Source organism: Gopherus evgoodei, unplaced genomic scaffold (assembly GCF_007399415.2).
Source record: "Gopherus evgoodei ecotype Sinaloan lineage unplaced genomic scaffold, rGopEvg1_v1.p scaffold_37_arrow_ctg1, whole genome shotgun sequence".
Classification (NCBI taxonomy): domain Eukaryota; kingdom Metazoa; phylum Chordata; order Testudines; family Testudinidae; genus Gopherus; species Gopherus evgoodei.
In genome coordinates, this window is record NW_022060049.1 from 1 (window position 1) to 19,728 (window position 19,728).

The 19,728-nt window shown below is 44.6% G+C and overlaps 1 protein-coding gene across 10 annotated transcripts in view; it reads left to right on the top strand.

The window, feature by feature from the left end:
- Positions 1–6: 6 nt before the first annotated feature.
- Positions 7–19,728, top strand: part of LOC115642043 (maestro heat-like repeat-containing protein family member 2B) — a 36,703-nt gene continuing 16,981 nt past the window's right edge. For 7 of the 10 annotated variants that reach the window (XM_030545407.1, XM_030545409.1, XM_030545403.1 and 4 more), the window contains exons 1-12: positions 7–73; positions 954–1,058; positions 5,154–5,277; positions 7,017–7,129; positions 7,812–7,964; positions 9,110–9,264; positions 9,605–9,767; positions 10,218–10,411; positions 15,078–15,215; positions 15,909–16,020; positions 17,701–17,847; positions 19,025–19,207. In XM_030545407.1, the coding sequence (XP_030401267.1) occupies positions 17–73; positions 954–1,058; positions 5,154–5,277; positions 7,017–7,129; positions 7,812–7,964; positions 9,110–9,264; positions 9,605–9,767; positions 10,218–10,411; positions 15,078–15,215; positions 15,909–16,020; positions 17,701–17,847; positions 19,025–19,207 (1,644 nt within the window). In that variant the 5' untranslated portion in view covers positions 7–16. Of the gene's footprint in view, positions 74–953; positions 1,059–5,153; positions 5,278–7,016; positions 7,130–7,811; positions 7,965–9,109; positions 9,265–9,604; positions 9,768–10,217; positions 10,412–15,077; positions 15,216–15,908; positions 16,021–17,700; positions 17,848–19,024; positions 19,208–19,728 lie in introns of those variants that run through there. The other 3 variants (XM_030545411.1, XM_030545410.1, XM_030545413.1) reach the window with 3 other exon arrangements.

Consider the following 19,728-nt stretch of genomic DNA (forward strand, 5'->3'; position numbering starts at 1 on the left):
AGCCCTTGACAAGCTAATGGAGACTTTGCTGGAGGAAGAACCAACCAGCAACTGGTTCCAGGAAATGTTTGAAGTGAGTAGACCATTGAACCGTGGTGGAGATTGTTTCTTGTGTTACAGCAGGGAAGAGTTGGCGATTTAGGGGGTCAAGCTTCAGTTGTGGAGGAATTTTCCACAATGGAGTGAATTTTAGGGAGAAAGCACCAAATTCTTCCTGGGCTAAGCGGGCATGTGCCCCACTGAAATCCATGGAAGCTTTGGCATTTCATGCCAGGGCTGGATTGGGACCAAGTTCTTACAGTGTCATTGACACTACTTGGAGTGGCAAGAAAATCACCCCTGCAGTAGCCAAATCCAAGAGAACCAGTTGAAACTGATCACTTCTTCTAAGAGGAATTCATGAATGTGAGTTAGGCCCCCTGTATGGAAAGTCATTCAGAGGAGACTTCCTGTTCCTCAGACATGGACAGAATATTGTGAAGAGCTGAGGGGTGGGGAGTTTGATGCACCCTCAGTATAAAAATGAAGTTGTAAAAGGAGCTTGGCTGAGGGGACTTCTCTGCTCTTCTTCAAATTAATAAAAAGAAATGCTCCTCTCTGTCATTTTGCCATTCAACATGGGAGAAGTTGCCCAGGAAACAGACCACAGCAGCAGACATCAAACAGCATGCAATGTGCTAGACAGCTCCCATCAGACAGTCTACAGCAGACATCACATAGACGGGCCCAGATTCATCTCTCATGTAACTCCTTTGGCTTCAATCACCAGAGGTGAATCTGGCCCCTGGGACTTGTATATATTAGGGGCTCTTCCATTAGACATGTAATTCCTTTGCTCCATGGAGGTGAGATGCTTTGGAGAGGGATTTTCGTGACTATTAAACCTGTTGAAGAGGAACTTTGGGAGGGATTTTCTGGTACTAGCTCTGTCCGTTCCCCTGCTCTACCAACAGCTCCTAGCGACATGGTTCAGTTCAGAGAAGGAGTGGGAGAGAGAAAGGGCCTTTCAGGCCAGCACCCAGCTGCTGACTGCCTATCAAGAGACAGTTCATAGCACAGTGAGTATAGCCATACTCTTCCTTGAGCTGACTTCTCTGCTTCTATCAGATCTGACACTCGATGCAAATACATGAAAAACTCTTCCAGGGCAGCAGCTGGGATTTCAAGGTGACTAAGATCCCTCTGCTTCCATAAGAGAGAGGTTTACACAACAATGCTGTGACCACACTGCGGGCAGACTGCAAGAATTAGAGGGCAGACAATCTCCCAAACTGATGGCTTATTCTATAATTGGATTCACCAAGTCAACAAGCAAAGAGCTTCCACCCTAGTTAAAAAGATGCCAAACGCGTTTCCCTTTTGGCATTCCAGATCTTGGCTCCCATCTAAACATCCATGTCTTGGAAGAGAGGGGAAGGATAGCTCAGTGGTTTGAGCATTGGCCTGCTAAACCCCAGGTTGTGAGCTCAATCCTTGCGTGGGCCCCTTAGGGAACTGGGGTAAAAATCTGTGTGGGGATTGGTTCTGCTTTGAGCATGGGGTTGGACTAGATCCCTCCTGAGGTCCTTTCCAACCCTGATATTCTATGTCTAATATAATGAGGGGTTACTGAAAACCTGATTCACCATATGTGGGGTTCACTAATTATAAAGGCCCAGATGCTTATCCTCAGGTCTTTCCCAAATATCATGCTGTCAGCCAATCCTTAATAACTAAATCTAAGACTTATTGTTAAAAGAAAGAAGAGAGTTACAAATGGTTAAAAGATCACTATCCAGACAGTGACTTTCAATGGTCATAGTTCAGGATCACAACAGTGATGGAATAAACTGCTGGTTTTTAAAAGTCTCTCTGGAATTATCCCAGCAGATCAGGATCCAAAGGCAGCATAGATGTAAAGTCTGTCAGTTTTTCCAGGTTATTCCAAATGATTATTTGGAAGATCTCTGTCCTAAGGCTCACACTTACCATGTTCAAAGTTTAAGCAGACTAGAGATGATAGGATCAGGCCCCAGCCTTCCCTTTTATAGCTATTCTAGCAGGCTGACAAGCCTACCTAATAGAAATTGTCACAGAAGGACCTTCCTCCAATGCAGATGGCCTGTTGTACTTTGCTTTGAAGATAACCTTCTATTTCCTGTGCATATACAGTAATCTAGTTACATTCATTCACATAAGCTAATTAGCCGTTCTTCCATTATAACACAGATAGTTAAGCTGAAGATAATGTAGAAATGATTGTTTTCCTGAAGTGTCTTACATCTTTGATTTTAAGGTTAACTGAACACTTTGCATACATAATTAAGGCAATTAAGCCTTGAAAGGGAATTAGCATCTACAAGCTAATTTGGTTACATTGTGAAACTTCTAACCAGGTATAGATAACCACAGACAAATACACTTCGCATCTATTGTTCATTTTTGAATGAGTTGATGATTGCTAGTCATTAGACTAGCATCTCTTTGATGTATGAACATCTCTTTGAAATTCACATGCAAGTGAACTGTCTTGATACAGTAGAAGTGGCTTTTGTTAAGTTATTATGGGTCATACACAGGTTAACTGGTCTGCCAGTGTCACAAATGCATTCTTGGTTCTTATGCTCCCAGGATGCTAAAGCTGAATTTCTATGTAATCAGCTAAGAACATAAAACATAAGAGTGGCTATCCTGGAACCCCCAGAAGAATGGTGCATCTAGCCCAGTATCCTGTCTTCTGACAGTGGTGGGTGCCAGATGCTTCAGAGGGAATGAACAGAACAAGGCAATTGCCAAGTGAACCATCCCCTGTTGGACAGTCCCAGCCCCAGCTTCTGGCAGTCAGAGGTTTAGAGACACTCAGATCATGGGGTTGCATCCCTGACCATATTAGCTAATAGCCAGTGATGGACCTGTCCTCCGTGAACTCATCTAATTCTTTTTGGAACCCAGTTATACTTTTGGCCTTCACAACATCTCCCTGGCAATGAGTTCCACAGATTGACTGCATTGTGTGAAGAAATGTTTCCTTTGTTTGTTTTAAACCTGCTTCCTATTAATTTCATTGGGTGACCCCTTGTTCCTGAGTTATGTGAAGGGCTAAATAACACTTCCTGATTGACTTTCTCTACACCAGTCATGATTTTATAGGCTTTGATCATATTCCCTCTTAGTCATCTCTTTTCCTAGCTGAAAAGTGCCTGTCTTTTTAATCTCTTCTTGTACGAGAAGCTGTCCCATACGCCTAATCATTTTTGTTGCTCTTCTCTGTACTTCTTCCAATTCTAATGTATCTTTTTTGAGATGAGATGAGCAAAACTGCACGCAGTATTCAAGGTGTGGGGGTACTGTAGATTTATATAGTGGCATAATGATATTTACTGTCTTATTGTCGATCCCCTTCCTAATGGTTCCTAACATGTTGTTAGCATTTTTGACGGCATGTGGAGCAGATGCTTGCAGAGAACTGTAAACAATGACTCTGAGGTCTCTTTTTTGAGTGATAACAGCTAATTTAAACCCCATCTGTTTGCATATACAATTGGGATTATATTTTCCAATGTGCCTTACCCAGTTCAGTACAGGAATCAGAGGCACACTGTTACCAGATGTGCCCGTTACTTTGGGTAGGCTCATTAATTAGGGTTACTCTTCTGTGAGGAGGGGGGCGGAGTGGTTCTATAATTCTATTAATGTGCTGCTTATGTCATTTGCATGTTCATATGGAGCGCTGCTCCTTCCTTCTACAAGTCCTCTCCCAATGGAGCTACCCTGCAGGACCCAGGTTCCCCAGAGCTAATAACTAGAACTAGATGAACATGTGTACACACACACACACACACACACACACACACACACACACACACACAATAGCAGAGCAAGTCAATCAGCACTCCCCAGCTGATCCCCTTATATGTCCCTGTATTCAGTGGGCTGGGTTAAGCAGCACTTTCAGCTGCGCCCCCCGCCCCTTATGTGCCCCAGGTTTAACACGTTCCTATCACACTTTCACATTACAATTGTATGGATAATAATCCACTTGATGAGCAAACTCCATAGTATTTTGGGGCACTACAGGGATCTTTAGCTTAGGTACAAAAAGTGTTGCTGCAGAGTAAGTGGGGGAAGCTAAAAAACCAAAAGAGTAAAGTTCAGAGAGAGAGAGAGAGAGAGCGAGAGAGAGAAGCAACCAGCTGAACTATAAAAGTTATGTATTGAATCATAGTGATAACTACACCAGGAGGCCTAAACAAACATAACAGTTACATTTTAAAGGTTAATACCTGAGGTAGAAAAGAAAAGAGAGAGAGAGAGATGGATCTCACCCACTCCATGAGGCTTGAACTGGTCAGGATTTCCAGGTGATGGTGGTAGCTCAGACTCCTGAGTGCTGGAGACGGGCAGAGCCCCCAGCACGATCAGTCAGGAGATGGAATCCCAGTGGAACTGATGCAGAGTTTGGGTCTATACATCAGAACCTTACTTGGGCATAGGTCGAGGGTTTTGTAGAGAAAATACAATGGTTCAAGGGAGAACACTAGATTTGTTTATGGGTAAACTGATGGCTCAAGGGTTTTCTTTAGGTTAAACAATAGGAGCTAATCACTCTTGGCTATGGGTGTTGTTTTCTTCTGAGGAGCTCACAAGGCAACTAGGATGCTTCAGTATTTTGGGATATTAGTCAAAGATTTATTACTAGAATTGGTCTGATAATTGCTGAGCTGGGTGTGTGCAGGTGTAGGTTCATTAACATCTGGAGCAGGGATTCCCGTGTTTCAATGCGTTCCTGCTTTTCTGGTCCCAGAGTTCAGTGCGGTTCTCTGTTCTTCTTCTTTATGCTAATCCCTATTCCATCTTTCATGCAGTTGAGGCTAGGGGAGTTGTCTCTGTTCTTCCTTCTGTATGCAAATGGAAATGTCTTAATCTTGTCAGCCTTGTCAGGAGGGGTCTAGGTGTGTCTCCCCAAACCCTTCATTGTTCTCTGCAAGCCTTTTCTCTGATCGGTTTGGGTTCAAACAGAGATGGGGGTTGAGGGTGTCCTTCATGAGTCACACAGGCTAGATACTGTGCCCTGGTTCCCCAGAAACACAGAGCTGACGGGTATCAACGATAAAGATGGCAAGTGAAGTCTAGAACAACTGGAGAATATTCATTCTTCCTTCTTCTTTAATTAGACTCAGGAAACTTTTAATCAGTTTGGATCTCTGATTGGACGAATAGCACCATACAGCTGTGATTCACTGGCCACGTCCCGTCAGCGGGTGGTTGACTGTATCAGCTGCCTTCTCAGTATGCAAGGTGAGGAGACTATTAGCAGGTATAAGTAATTCTTCACTGTAAGCAGGTATAAGTAATTCTTCACCTTCTTTCACTGTTGTAATGTCCATTTTTCTGCCTGTCTAGTTCTTTCTGTCCTGTCTGTTGGCACTTAGATAATAGAGTGGTGGGCATCTTGTAAATACCTCATTAGAAGAGATAATTATGATGTGTAAAGAGCCTAGCACACTTCTGGGAACTGTTCAAATAATAAATGGTCTGCACCAGGTAGATAACTGCTCAATTCCTTTGGGCTTGTCTACACAGGGACACTAAGGAAAGTTAATCCAGATGAACTATAGGTGTAAATTTAAAGTGGCATTAAACACACGTGTGGATGCTCTGATACTGAATTAATTATAGTGAATTATAAGAATAAAACTAACCTGAAATAAAGCCCCTTTAATTCTAAATAAATGTGTCCCCAAAGGTGTTTAATGAAGTTTAACTAATGCATTTTGAAAGTGCTTTCTTGACTATCTTCATATAGACAAGCCCTTGGTACTAAACATTTTCATTCTCTTTACCCTGCCACTGGCTGTATTGGAGGGGTTTCCTGGAATAATTCTTTAAACAAAAAGTTCTTCTAGCAGCCCTCTGTCATGAACATTCAAAGCTATTGGAGTAAGTGTAGGCCATTTTCCCCTTTGTGAAAGAGTAGGACGGGGTAGGCAACCTATGGCACGAGTGCCGAAGGTGGCACGTGAGCTGATTTTCAGTGGCACCCACACTTCCCAGGTCCTGGCCACCAGTCCGGGGGGCTCTGCATTTTAATTTAATTTTAAATGAAGCTTCTGAAACATTTTAAAAGCTTTATTTACTTTACATATAACAATAGTTTAGTTACATATTATAGACTTCTAGAAAGAGATCTTCTCAAAACGTTCAAATGTATTACTGGCAAGCGAAATCTTAAATTCGAGTGAATAAATGAAGACTCGGCACAGCACTTCTGAAAGGTTGCTGACCCCTGGAGTAGGATATTCTTTTCACCTAATGGGATAGAGCTTGGTTATCATTTAAGGGCATTTCCAATTCGGGTCACCAGACAGCAAATGTGAAACATCGGGACGGGGTGGGGGATCATAGGAGCCTATATAAGAAAAAGACCCCAAAATTGGGACTGTCCCTATAAAATCGGGACATCTGGTCACCCAATTTCCAATTATTATTAATCAGTCCTAAAAAACAGTGTTGGTGATTCAGAAACAGAATAAGGGACTCCAAACTTTTAAATGTACAACATGGAAATCCCAGCATTGTTTAGAAGTGACGGATGAGCCTGGGTTTCCTGCCAAAGTTTTTGTCCATCCCCATCTCTTTTACAATGAGAGTTTGCTGGAGGGATTCACCTCTACATTGGAACCTCACATCTACCTGCATGAGTTGTACTTGAATATGAGATTAGATTTAAATACTGAGAGCAGAGATGCTACTGAAACCAGACACACCCAGAAAGCTGCTCCAAGCAGAATATGGTGCTTGTTCAATCCCGTATCAGTCACAATAACATACCACTACTGTTAACTTTCAGACATTTAGGGTGTAATCTCGACTCCGTTGCAGTCAACAGGAGTTTTGCCATTGACTTTGATGGGGCCAAGATTTTACACTGTGCTAATAACAGCATAGTACATGGATCCTTCTGTATGAATGTCCATGCAGTAGAGGTTCCGTTTCATTAATCATTACAGTACTTTTTCTCCTTTTCTCCACTTCAGGCCAGCCCATGAACCTGGGGTCAGCGGAGGAGGAGCTGAGCTGTCTCTGTGAAGAACTAACAACAGCTCCAGACCCTGAGGCTCTGTTTCAGGCATCTTCCAAAATGGCCAGGGTAACTGACTCAAAAAACTTGTGTGGATGTTCTAGTGACCAGGCACTGTTCATTTTACATTTACGCTTTCATGATGCCTTTCTGTACTTGGAGCAAGCTGTGGGCGTGGGGCATTCGTTGCCTGTAACCAGCGAGATGCTTTTCGCAGATGTGTGCTATGAATGCCATGTAAAAACCAGATTCCACTGAATGTTGCACGTGCATGAAAATGCGCATGCAGATGCACACACACATGTACCTATCCAGCCATCCATGAGAGAAAACTGTGTTAGTGGAACATCAAGCTGAGAAACCACCCAGTCTTCATTCTGTCACCTTGCGGGTTTGCCTTAGCCTATATTTGTGTGCATGCCTCTCTTGACTTCATTTGATAGGTTGTAAAAAGATGCAGTGTATCTAAGAGAATACAGATTGGAAACTTACCTCCTGCATATCCAGTACAATGTTGTGCTAACTGTGCAACAGCGGCTTTGCCTCAAACCTGATATCATTAGTGTAGAATACAAAAATGTAGTATATAGACTATAGAGAGAAATTGAATCCCAGATGGTTAGCTGGACATAAGACTAATTAACAATATGCTGATTCATAGATCTTTTTCCATGGAGATATTAGGCTTCCATTTTTAAAGTGCTGGAGCCAAACATCATAGCAGTCTCTCCTGCTTTTGCTTTGTTCCCAGGTTGTTAGTGAGTACTTCCCTTCCGAACAGGCTGCAGACTTTATTGAGGCCACAATGGATAGTATGCTGTCTGCTAACCCCACCTGTGCCACGGCAGCTGGGCTATGGATGAAGATCATCCTAAAGGAGTGTGGAGATGCCATACTGGACCAGGTAAAATGGGAAACTGGAGAGGTTTTCTGCCTAAATTGTAGGCTTTTAGATCTTTGCCCTCATGTATAAGGAACAAAAATCTTGCTGTTTCTCCCCCTCGGACACAGAGTCGATTCCATCTCTGTTCCTACCCTAAGATAGGCAATGGCAGAATCAATAGCAGTAGACAAAGAATCCAAGGGAAAAGGAAGGTGGTTGGTTATTTATTTGTCTAGCTTGTTGCCACAGTATTCAGCCAAGAAAGGCTTGAAAAAACAGACTCTGGGGAAAAGACAAGACGACAGAATGACTGGCACTTGGAGGCATCTAGTTCTTAGGAGGCCTATGGCTAAGGGCTACCTGGATAAAAATAGCCCTGTAGTCATTCCCAGTGAGTCTGGAGCCTGGGCTCTGAGACCCACCCTCTTGCCAGGTTTCAGAACCTGGGCTCCAGCCCGAGCACGAAGAGCAACACTTTTACACTGCTGTGGTATGTTTTTTTGCTGTGTAGACGTACCCTTTAAGAATAGAAGGAGGGAGGGGAAAAACTAGAGTGTCTTTGGGATCCACTATTTATACGCTTTATTCTGGAGCCCAGTGCTTTAGGGCTAGATGAAAGGAGCACTCCACAAATCTTCTAACAAGGCTGGTGAAAGGCCTCAGGACAGGGAACCCTCCCAGCAGAACTGCCACATTTGCACAGTGTTTTGAAGATGTGAAGGGCTAGGAATGAATATGAGAGGTCATCGCCTGTTCATAATCCCAGGCATTTGCACACTGTGTTTAAAGCACTTTCATATTTTGTGCTTGTGGTTGTTTATGAACTCTGCATCCTTAGAGGCAAATGGTAGATTTGGCTGCTTAAATCACACCTGCAAAATCTGGGCAAGCAAAGCCTTCTCTTGTGCATGCAAACTGGTTTATTTAATGCGTAGCTGGGCACCACCCCATTAACTTCCCTGGTATGTATATGTGTGTGTCAGTGTTAATTTTTACAGCCAAGTGTGGGCAATTGTTGTGGGTTAAAGTTACGCAGACATAGTTGAACGTTTGTTTCTTGAGGAATTTCAAAAAAAGCAGCAAATGGCTAAATAAAGTTTTTGATTCTGTAGACTGAATAGAGAGAAAGAATAAGGGACATTTCTTTTTGGTTTTGTTCCTTCCAGGTGCCAGCTATCCTGGATATAATATATAGCCACATGTCTAATATCCAGGAGGGCAGCTTGAGGCAGTTCCTGCTGGAGGCAGTGCCCATTCTAGCTCACCAGCACCTAGAGGCAGTGATCTCCAGCCTCCTCAGCAAGCGTCTGCCGATGGACAGGTATATACCGCTACCTATTGCATTCATCTTGGTAAAACATGGATCCCACAGCTTTACTGGGAGCTGCAGGGCTTCATTTAAGCAGCAGACAGTTTGGGATAATTTCTGCCGGTTAATAGCCTGGGTCTTTCTGCAGGAAGGTCCAAGAGCATGTTAAGGTGGGGTGCGGAGAGAAATTAATTGTCATTCTGTTTCCATTAATTCATAACTTCTTTGACATCCTAAAGACCTATCTTTACTGGTATAACTGGAGATAATTTGGTCTTTACTTAAAGATGACGCATTCAATCTGAGCCACAAAAGTGTCCAGGGGTTACATGTAACTTCTATTAAATTGCAGTGACACCACTGAGCTGTGGAGATCTCTGGGGGGGGACCCCTTGCTTGCCACTCAAGTCCTACAGGTCCTGATAGAAAAAATAAAGACGTCAACAAGCCAAGAAGGAAGCGTCACCTCAGAGACTGAAACTGACAGGCATTTGGCAGTTGCTGAACCTCTCTCAGTAAGTTAGATGACAGACACGTCTTTCAGGCTTTCCTCTGCCCTGTGACAATCCTGCTGATGGAAAGCTAGAAGTGTGGTAGAATACTGCTGTGTGGGCAGTTCTCCTCTGATGTACTGTTTCCCTGAATCCAGCTCTGCTGTCTGTGGAACAAATACGGCAGTTTTAGAGTACGTGGCTGATTTACTTAAGAACATCTGGCAATAAGAAAGTCTTTGAACCAGGTTTCTCACAGTGCTTTACAAATATTCCTTAGGACTCACAACATGCCTTGGTAGGTCATACACATTTTTATAGATGTGGGAAACTGAGCCACGAGTTAAGGGAGTTGCTCGCAGTCCTTCAAGTTACTGGCAGAAGTGAGAATTTAGTAGAGCAGATATCAGAAGGGGAGAGAGGGTGTGATGGTGTTGGGAGGAGATCTCATTCTTTACCATGCTCTCCTTTCAGGCAACATGTGCCATCTTTGAGGTGGTATCAGCACTGCAGTCGAGCAAAGCTGTGCAGAAGCTGCTCCCAGAGTTGTTTCCTGTTCTCCTGCAGCAGGTCAGCCGAACTTTAGGCCAAAAGATGCCTTTGCCAGTGATCAGCAGTCAGGAGTCATTCCAAAAAGACCGACAACATACTGAAGGCAACCCTTGCCGGTAATTAGAAGGAAGGGAGAGAAACAAAGAGAATTCCAATAGAGTTGTGTGACATTCCCCAGGAGTTCCCAAGGTTATGAGGCACTTTACCATCACCTGCCCTTAGAGTGAGGAAGTCTTGTCTGTGTCTGCTGTGGGTCAGTTCCCTAAAATGACCAGGCTCTGGCAAAACAAGCACTGCCATCCAGGCCTCCTCAGACCCTAGTCTCTTTGTACAGGTTAGTGATAGGCACACGCCAACCCCCGAGTCTTCTGACCATTCCGTATAGTGTCCAGACCTTTTATTCACTGAACACCCACAGAATTACCAGGCCTGCTGTTCCCAATGGAACAGTACGCACCAGTTTATTACTTAAACTTTAGACTCTCTACTTTATACTGTATTACTTATACTCTATAGTGCAAAACACACAGCACTTCGATATATTTATAGTGCAAACAAGAACAGAGATGATCAAAGAACAGAGATTCCAGTGATAGTGAGTAAGAATGCAAGCAAAAAATGGTTACATGTAAAATGAAATCATAACATGCTCCTAGAGACTAAACTTAACCAACAGGTTAACCTCCTGTCTAAAAATGTTTCTCACCCAATGTTCTCAACCAAGCCTGATAGCGACCCCGCTGTCCATCTACTTCCTAAGTGAAAGATGCCAGGGTGTCGTCTTTGTCCCCCAAATATACTAGAGCAAACCTTTGATGTGTACCCCAAAATTGGGTCCTCATCCCCTGTCTACTTCCTGTTACTTTTCTTTCTTTGAAGTTCTCACAGTCCTTCTGAACTGATTGTGAATCCTACATGCTTAATTTACATGTAAACAAACAGATAAGAGAAACATTTCTTGCCTGAAAGAAAACCATATTTTCACCTTTCCTGGTGACTGGTCTCTAGACACAGCTCATAAGAATGTAATTTTCAATGCATATATATGGATCTTTACACAGCATCTGTAGATACGTTTCACAATGATATTGGTGACATGGGCTTTTCTTTGAGACTCGTATGGCAATCTTTTAGTTAACTAGAATGTACATACCAGACCCCTCAGCATCCACTCTGTGCCCCTCCCCAGTTAACACTAAGAGATTCCTGTGTCATCAGTTGACTTCAGCTCTGGTAGCCCATTAATGTACATTTCCCACCAATCTCACAACATTATTAGTTTCTATTATTATTGTGTTTCTTTATTCCGAGCCAACAAGGTGCTCAAATTACAGACTTCCTGGTTTTATAATGTCTCTGACTTTTCCTAGGAAACCGGGAACTAAACTCTGTTCACGGATGGGCAGCAGGTATAAAATAAACATAAGGAAGTACGACTTCACACAACACATGGTCAACCTGTGGATCTCATTGCCAAGGAATGTTGTGAAGGTCAAAAGTATAAGTGGGTTAAAAAAAGAATTAGATACGTTCACGGAGGACTGGTCCATCAATGGCTATTAGGCAAGATGATCAGGGATGCAACCCCAAGCTCTGGGTGTCCCTAGGCCTCTGACCACCAGAAGCTGAGACTGGACAACGGGGATTGGATCACTTCATGATTGCCCTGTTCTGTTCATTTCTTCTGAAGAAGCTGGCATTGACCACTGTTGGAAGACAGTGTACTGGACTAGATGGACCATTGGACTGACCCAGTAAGGCTGATCTTATGTAGCGGCCACAGTGAGTCAGGTTTTCAAGCATGAGTGCCTAAGTTTTGTCCACAAAACTTGAATTTGTTCCCATGGATGGGTACCTAGCTATGTGATCGCTGACGCTGCAGACACAAGTGTATATTCTGCTCATACTGTTGGCCCATGCGCAGGCCAGATTTAGGTCCCTATATGTGACGGGTGGTATGCTGTGCCCCAGCCTCTTCCACGAACACAGACTGCTCGGAGTCCCTCCAAAGTGTTCTCGGGATGCCGGCTCCTGAGATCCTGGTGGTCAGGGATCTACTGACTGTTTGACCCCAATGGATGATCTTAAGTCACCTTTACTCTTGACTTTTGTTTTCTCTCTCCTCCCTCTTGTCTCTCGGGGGACTTCTCCATCCTCACCTTCTCTGTGGCTTGTACTTTCGTGTCTAGGTTCCTCCACCCCCTTTCGTACATTTCCTCTTTACCTGGCCCTGCCGGTTTTACTTCCACCCTTCTGGGCCTCCACACATGCCTTGGTGTCCCGGTTAGAAAGGGATCCCAGTCCATGCCCAGCAGAAGGCAGTGGGGCAATCCATCCACTACCCCTACATGCTTCTGCCTAAACTTCCCCTTGATTTCCAGAGTCACTTCTGCCATTGGGCAGAATGTATTGTCTCCAAGGACATATTCAGTTTTGATCCTACCTCTGGGAAGTATCCAGTGGGGTTTCACTAACTCCTGCCTGATCAGCAAACAGGATGAAGCTGTGTCCATTATTCCCTTTGATGGCTCCTCCCTACCCATACCAGTATGGTAGCTACTTGCTTTTTTCTTCCCTGCCTAGGAGTCTTGTCCCAGCCACAAAGCTGTGCAAATTCACAGTCCATTTTAGGACAGTCTCTTTTTAGCTGTCCTTCACGTCCATGTCAGAAGCACACTGCAGGCCGAGCTCCCGCTACAGTTCCTTGAGGCTCCTCCCTCTTCTTCTTGCTACTCTTCCCATCTGGAGGCACTCTACTCCTTCTCAAATCTAGTCCCTTAAACCACTGACTCACTCTGGGAATGTCCATCCCTGCAAATTCCTCTGTAACTTTAACTGTGAGGTGCAGATTAACTGGCTGGCGCCACGTAACCCATGCCCAGGTATGCTCAGGGAGACTCTGAAGAAACTTCCAGAATCTCCCCCCTCCCATTTTGAGTATCTGGCCTTACCAGTGAGTGGCCCAGTCTTTCAATTTCTATCCAAATGCACAGAGGGATAATCCCTCAATCCATCTTTCAACTCTCCATTTCTGGCAGTACTTTTCTACGGACAGGCCCCACCTAGTCCAGCATGGCTGCTTTAATCATGTCATAATCTCTTGCTCGCTAATCACTAAGAGCCATATATGTGCTTCCCCAGTTAAATAGGGTGTCAATCGAAGGGCCCACATTGTTCTGTCCCTATGAGTTCTCACTGCTGCTCCTTTAAGAGTAACCAAAACCACATCAGGGTTGTTTGTATGTCCCATTTTACAGAGTCTGATCTCTTGTGCCTGGTTTCCATTTCCTGTCACAGGACTTGCCAGACTTTGGAGGAGTTGTTGCCAGATCTGGGCTTACTCCCATATCAATTCTTGAAGGCGCTTTTGCTGTTAAACCTACCAGGCAAGCAAAGGCTGTTCTTCTGCATGGTGGGATTGTTGGAAGGTCTGTAGGGTATTCTACACCAGCAGTTCTCAACCGGGTTGGTTTTAGGGGGTCCGCCAAGCAGGGCTGGCATTAGACTAGTTGGGGCTCAGGGCAGAAAGCTGAAGCTCTCAGCCCAGGCAGGCTGGAGCCCTGAGGCCCAGGACCTGCACTAAAGTCCCGAGCCCCTGCACCCTGTGCAGTTAAAATCCAGAGCCAGGAGCCCCAAGCTCTGATGCCTGGCAGGGCCGAGGCCTGGAACTGGGCCATGGAGTATTTATAGCATATTGGGGGTGGGAGGAGGCTCAGAAACAGAAAAGTTGAGAACCCCTGTTCTACACTTCTCTTTGCTGCTTCGCCATCCATTTCAGTGTTCCCTCCATCACCTGGCCTGCCAAACCTCTACCCCGGCTTCTCCAGCAGGCTCTCCATTTGCATAGATAACAGGGAAATCCCTGATGAGCCCCCTGCTGTGACAGAGAGGGGTGTTGCACCCCCACATCTTCTACAAACCTTGAGACTTTCTTGTTTGTACACTTCAATGTATAGTCTATTTAATCCCCCTACCAATACATAGCACCTTTATCTCGTATCTCAACTCTCTAAACTCTTCTCCAAAATGGGGGGTAAGGTGTTTCCACTCAGAGACCTTACTTTGTCAGGCTCTCCCAACTTTTTTCCTTCTGTTTCTCTTAGGGTGACCAGACAGCAAGTGTGAACAATCAGGACAGGGGATTGGGAGTAAGAGGCACCTGTATAAGATAAAGCCCCAAATATCGGGACATCTGGTCACCCAAGTTTCTTTCTCTGTCTGTTCCCCTCAAAGGGCTCCTGCCCATGTCCTTTTACACAGTTTCCCTATTAATGGAATGATTGGTTCCTTGACTCACTAGCCCCAATCTGACCTCATAGTCAGGTACACCTCTGAGCAATTAGGCCTTCTGTGAGGAACTGAATTAGTACTAATGGTGACCAGAATGCTGACTCAAGTGCAAACCCTCAGCGCTCTGTCACATCATATCTGGAGATATGACCCCAAAATGTCCATTAGTGATCGCCACACTCTATGCCCCCAGTTTTTGGATCCTGATCATGTATCTTTTCCATATCATTGTAGTCTTAGTGCCCATGCTCCATGCAGAAAGGGAAAAATGACTGCAAAAATTTGTCCCTAGCAAAACTAGTTATATGAGATGTATGAGACTGAAACTTACCTCCCGGCATCAAGTCCTTCCAGGGACGCTGGTGTCCAGGATATTGCCAATGGATGAACTGTCGATGAACAGCAAACCTGACAAATAACCGGGGCTTCCTGACTCTGCTCAGGCTGCACCTTCCTACCGATTGCTGCAGTTCTGTGCCTCTCTTTCCCCAGGTTTTCTGTCCAAGCATTTGAATCCATGCTTTCCAAAGTTGGGAATGTGAGACTGATGAGAGAACTCAGGGAGCAGGGAACGTGGATTCTACTTGAAAACCCCCAGACTCACCATGAGGGAGTGTGTCTGCTGGTGAGGTAAGAGATCTAGGAGGCATCATTTTATCCTTGGGAATCAGTAGCAAATAGAGTGGCTGAGAGGGAACCTCCAGTTTACAGCTTTGTGGGGGGGTGCCCTGGGTGGAAACATAGAGCTCCCACCCATAGATATCAGAGCTGTCTGCTCAGACCAGCTGAGTTTTTGAAGTGTGCAATCATAGACTCATAGACTCATAGGTCAGAAGGGACCAATATGATCATCTAGTCTGACCTCCTGCACAAGGCAGGCCACAGAACCCCACCCATCCAATTTTATAACAACCCCTAACCCAGGACAGAGTTATTGAAATCCTCAAAATTGGTTTGAAGACCTCAAGCTGCAGAGAAACCACCAGCAAGCGACCCGTGCCCCACGCTGCAGGGGAAGGCGAAAAACCTCCAGGGCCCCTGCCAATCCGCCCTGGAGGAAAATTCCTTCCCGACCCCAAATATGGCAATCAGCTAAACCCTGAGCATGTGGGCAAGAGTCACCAGCCAGCACCCAAGAAGGAATTCTCTGCAGTAACTCAGTTCCCATTCCATCCAACATCTCCCCGCAGACCATTGAGCAGACCTATCTGGTGGTAATCCAAGATCAATTGCCCAAATTAACAATCCTATCATAACATCCCCTCCATATACTTATCAAGCTTTGTGCAATCGACCCCATAAGCGGTTTCTTTTGCCTTCCAGAGTTCTGCTAAGATCTGAACTAGTAACACCTGAGATCATCCAAAGCCTCCTCGCCTGGGTGAATTCCCCGACAGAAAACTACCGAGTCACCAGCACAGCTTTCCTTGCCCAGGTAAGACACAGGGCTCTGAAGAGCAGTTTCACCTTTAGACCATTGTCTGTTTGCCTTTCTTTCTTTGGGAGTTGTACAGTTCAGTTCATAGGAGTAATTGTCATTTTAGATTGTAGAATGGATCCCCTTTTATATGGAAACCTGACAAGGAACTTCATTCTACCTTTCGGAGTCATTCTCTCTCTGATATTTGTATTGCTGTCATTGCCTATACTAGCTGCACAACCACAGGGGCTGGCTGAGAGATACAGACAGAGTTTGAATTCTTGGACCTCTTCTGCCAAGTCCTAGTGCTGATACTAACCAACAGCTCCTGATTTTGGTTTAGCTCAGCAGATCTTCTGAATGAACCTAGTGTCCTAATACTATAAAACAAGCAACATACAAATACATTCACATCTATCGTAGGTTCTCATTACTGTAGTATCTGAGTACCTCAAAACTCATTAATGTGTGTATGTATCCCCACATCACTCCTGGGAGGTAGGGAAGCACTCTTGTTCCTATTTTACAGGCAGGGAACTGATGCACAGAAGGGCTAAGTGACTTGCCCAAGGTCACCCAGGAAGTCTTTGAGGGAGCAGGAAATTGAAGCTGGGTCTCCTAAGTCTTAGGCTAGTTTGATAACTGCTGGGCCATCCTCCCTTTCCACAGCCTTCCTCTAACATCTGCATCATACTTCCCACTTATGCTAAGCAACTATCTTAGGGGCTCATCTGGTTCTAAGAAAAACAATCGATCTGTGACAGTGATGGGCTGTACCTGGGCTTTGAGGCTCCTTACAAGAGGCCCCGTGGTCCTACTACACCCTGCCCCAGGAAAAGAGCCACAAATCTGGGTCTGTCTAGAGAGGTCTCATGAAAGCAGCCAATCAGAGCCCATCAGGCTCAGCTGAAAGGAGCTGCAGGGCCTTAGCAGGTCAGTTCCTGGCAGGAACTGGAGGGGCAAGAAAGGATGCTGCTCTCTGGTCACAGAAATTCAGGGGATTGCCAGAGTTTGATTCTGGCAGCATTTGCTTAAGTTGGGTTTGCAGGAAGAGAGTCCTTAAGAATTTTAACCTTGAGGTGAGGGTGAAGCTAAAAGTGGCCGGTAGGAAGAATCAACAATGAACTGAAATCAAGCAGTGCCTAACTACTGTTTACAGGGTCCAAGGTTTGTACCTCAGAGTTATGGGCAGGCCCTGGTTCCCCTATCACTTACAGTGGCATAAGGCCCAGGAAGGGGACAATGCTTATGGAGAACTTGAACAAAGGACAGAATTTCAAGGACCCAGAGTTGGGGCTGGAGACCCTAGTGAGAGCAATGGGACTGTTCTTGACTACCCCAGAAGGGGTTCATTTGGCCTTTGGGACTTAGCCAGAGGCCTGAGCCACAGAAGACTCACTGAGGTCGGCTGGCAGGGTGCACCAGGGGTGAGAAAAGGACTGTGAGTGGATCCCTATTATAGTGCCCAAAAGGAAAGCTCCATGTTTTTAAGACATTTCTCATTTGCATGGAATGATAAAGTTACAGTGTGTTATGTGCCGAGTGTCAGAGGGGAAGCCATATTAGTCTGTATCTCCAAGACTGTGGCTGTAGGAAGACTCCTTGTTGTTTTTAGTGTATTCCATGTCTGCTCAAATTCTATTCCCAATCTTTATGATCATACTGGGGCTAATGGACATGTTGATTTTATTTCAGCTCATGAGTGATCCCATGCTCAGGGAGAAGAAGTTCCTGAAGAGTGTCTTACGCGTCTTGGAAGAAAGGTCACAGGATAGGAACAGCATTGTCCGTCAGATGGCTGTAAGAGGCCTGGGAAATATAGTCGATGGGGCGCCTCAGAAGGTATGAGAGATTACTGAATAGAATGCAACATAACTAGAGAAACCAAGGGAAATAATTGTTCAGAGTTTACAAAGACTGCACACAATGCACTAGGCCAAATTCTGCTCTCTCCCATACCCTAGTAACCTTTTTGCAGTCAATACAGAGCAAGCTGGATCCTTTGGTAAGCTGGGCATAAGTAAACAATGTGCACTTTAATATGACCATATGTAAATGTATACATGTAGGAAGAAAAAATGCAGGCCATACTTACAGGGTGGGAGACTCTATCCCAGGAAGCAATGACGCTGAAAAAAAACTTGAGTCATGGCAGAGAATCAGTTGAACATAAGCTCCCAATGCCAAGCTGTGGCCAAAAGGGCTGAAATGATCCTTGGAGGCATAAACAGAGGAATCTTGAATCAGAGTAAAGAAGTTATTTTCCCTCTGAATATGGCACTCATGTGAGCACTGCTGGAATACTGTGTCCAGATCAGGTGTCCACAATTCAGGAAGGATGCTGATCAATTAGAGGGGATTCAGAGAAGAGTCACAAGAATTATCAAAGGATTGGAAAATAGACCTTTAGTGACAGACTCAAGGAGCTCAATCTATTTAGCTTTATGAAGAGAAGGTTAAGGAGTGACTTGAGGACAGTCTATAACTACTCACATGGGGAACAAATTTTGGTAATGGGTTCTTCACATTAGCAAACAAAGGTATAACAAGATTCAATGAGGAAAAACAAAGCTAGACTCATTCAGAATGGGAATAAGGCATCCATTTTTAATGGTAATTTAAATTAACCATTGGAACAATTTACCAAAGGTTGCGGTGGATTCTCGGTCACTAGCAATTTTAAAATCAAGATTGGATATTTTTCTATAAGAGACACTCTAGTTCAAACAGAGACTATTTTGGGGAAGTTCTACGTTATGCAGGAGGTCAGACCGGATAATCACAATGGTCCCTTTTGGCCTTGGAATCTAAGTAACTAGAAATCTAATAATAGGATTACACAGGTGTATTATGGCACCGAGTTTGGCTCATTGTAGCTAGCACCTGGTCTGAAATATAGCTATAGGTCTCTGGGGTAAGAGGGGGTTGATGAAATTCCCACTGCTTCATAACTGCTAAAGAAAACTTCTTAGAATTGTGATCAGTGATAATTGTTCTTTAATGTCATCTGTTTGTCCAGGTGAAAAAGCACAAGAAGTTTCTTCTGGACATACTGATCAGGGCCTTACATGACATTTTCAGTTCTGAAGTCATTGGCGAGAGCATGAATGCACTGGCCAAAGTCCTGAAGCAACTGAAAGAGAAGGACATCGGTTCTTCCTTCAGAGACCTCACCCAACAGATCCGGACCTACTTTGACGATGTATGTGAACAGAACTGTCCAACCCCAGTTCAACCGATCTTGATTAGACTCCATTTACGATGTGTGATGGGAACTCCCTGGGCATTGCTCATGTCATAGTGCAGAGATTTTCGGCCCCAGGGAAGAGAGGTGTTTTGTGGAAGAGGAGAACATTAGGAGGATGGGGATGACATCCCTGCTCCCACAGTCTCACCCTTCTGTTCTTCTTTATTGCCACTGAGAACCTCAAAGAAAGTCTGAATACTAGATTAGGTAGCTAGATAACCATGAAAAGGGGGTTACAGAGTGCAATAGAGAGTTTGGGGCCTGTTCTATACCATTTTTATAGGAGAGGGTTGGAATGATAATTCTGTTTAGCAGAGAATTTTGAGATTTCAAATTTTGGTTTTGTTCCTATTTGTGGGAACCCCTCTCCCCAAACTTCAAAACTCCTTGTGAAACAGAATTACTATGCTCAGCCTAGCTCTATTGGAAGCCTTGGCCCAGGGCAGTCTGCTCTCAGACTATCCTGGTGCTGGGAA